The 1,230-nt window shown below is 27.0% G+C and overlaps 1 protein-coding gene across 1 annotated transcript; it reads right to left on the bottom strand.

The window, feature by feature from the left end:
* Nucleotides 1–317: 317 nt before the first annotated feature.
* Nucleotides 318–1,079, bottom strand: LOC108771298 (N-acetylglucosamine-6-phosphate deacetylase; the record flags this gene model as incomplete). The annotated part of the gene is made up of 3 exons (XM_018547395.1): nt 318–406; nt 580–709; nt 801–1,079. Coding segments are annotated over 3 exons (498 nt in total), but the record flags the coding sequence as incomplete, so codon positions are not given.
* Nucleotides 1,080–1,230: the final 151 nt, after the last annotated feature.

The raw sequence follows: 1,230 nt of genomic DNA, 5'->3' as shown, positions 1-1,230 counted from the left end.
AATATGTATGTAATAAGTCTTACGTTAATTTAATATCTTATTAACCATAATTGATACAATTTCTTTAAACTAAAAATAATCACAATATATTTTATTTTGATTGCAATAAAACTTCTCCAACAAATATTATAGTTATAATATGATAAAATATGTTAAAATAAGTCTTTCTTGCAACGTTAACTATAAATTCTAAAAAAATGTAATAAAATTATTTGATAAACAAAATCATATCCAGCGTTTAAAAGATTGAGAAATGATTACTTTCATTCCTTGTACACAAGTCATTTTTGAACATATTCTAAATCTTTCCAACTCACAGGCAACATGGCATTGAATAGATGAGTGATAAACGATGCTCCATGTTTAACTGCTTTTTCTCCTTCATTTAAATTTGCTACAGAATGTCCTAGAATATATAAATTGGTATACATATTGATTTAAAGAACTTTATACCAATCTACGAGATTCAATATATATAAATTATAAAAATTGAAATATAGAATTCCAAAATAAGAACAATTGCATTTAATTATATCATGAAAGTATATTAACATTGAGAATATTAAAATTTTAACTTACCAAGAGATACTTTAATATTTCTTCTACATAACTCTTCAATAACAGATGTAGCATTCGATATCTCAGGTGCTAACGTAAACATGCACACATTGTCTAGATCACCATACATATCAGTTACTGATTTAAATCCCTATTAGAAAAAATATATATAAATTTTTAACATAAAATATATTGATTATTTTATAATTTACTAAAAATTACAGAATAAATTAAACTATTACCTGTTCAAATTTTCTGATATAATGTTCTGGATGGGCACCTTTCTTGTTTGGACTAATAAATGGTCCTTCTATATGAACACCTAGCACGCCAGCACCATGACTACCTCCATTTTGTTTCTTTATTCTTGGTAAGATTTTGTGATATATCTCAGTAGGAGATGTAACCAATGTAGGGCAAAAGGATGTTACTCCATGTTCTAACAATCCCTTTGCTACTTTAGCAATGCCTTCTTCCACATTATCAATATTACATGAAAAATCTATACCAAATCCTCCTGACAAATAAATGTAGACATTAGTTCATTGTAGTCTAATTGGCTAGGACACTTGCGTGTAAAGCAAGCGATCCAGGTTTGACTCCCAGCCAAGGTAATATTTTTCGCAATGTAATTAAATTATTTACAGATTTTTAATATGTCATTCATAGATT

The sequence above is a fragment of the Cyphomyrmex costatus genome, unplaced genomic scaffold (assembly GCF_001594065.2).
Source record: "Cyphomyrmex costatus isolate MS0001 unplaced genomic scaffold, Ccosl1.0 C2303359, whole genome shotgun sequence".
Taxonomy (NCBI): Eukaryota; Metazoa; Arthropoda; class Insecta; order Hymenoptera; family Formicidae; genus Cyphomyrmex; species Cyphomyrmex costatus.
This window is presented reverse-complemented; position numbering and strand designations above follow the sequence as displayed.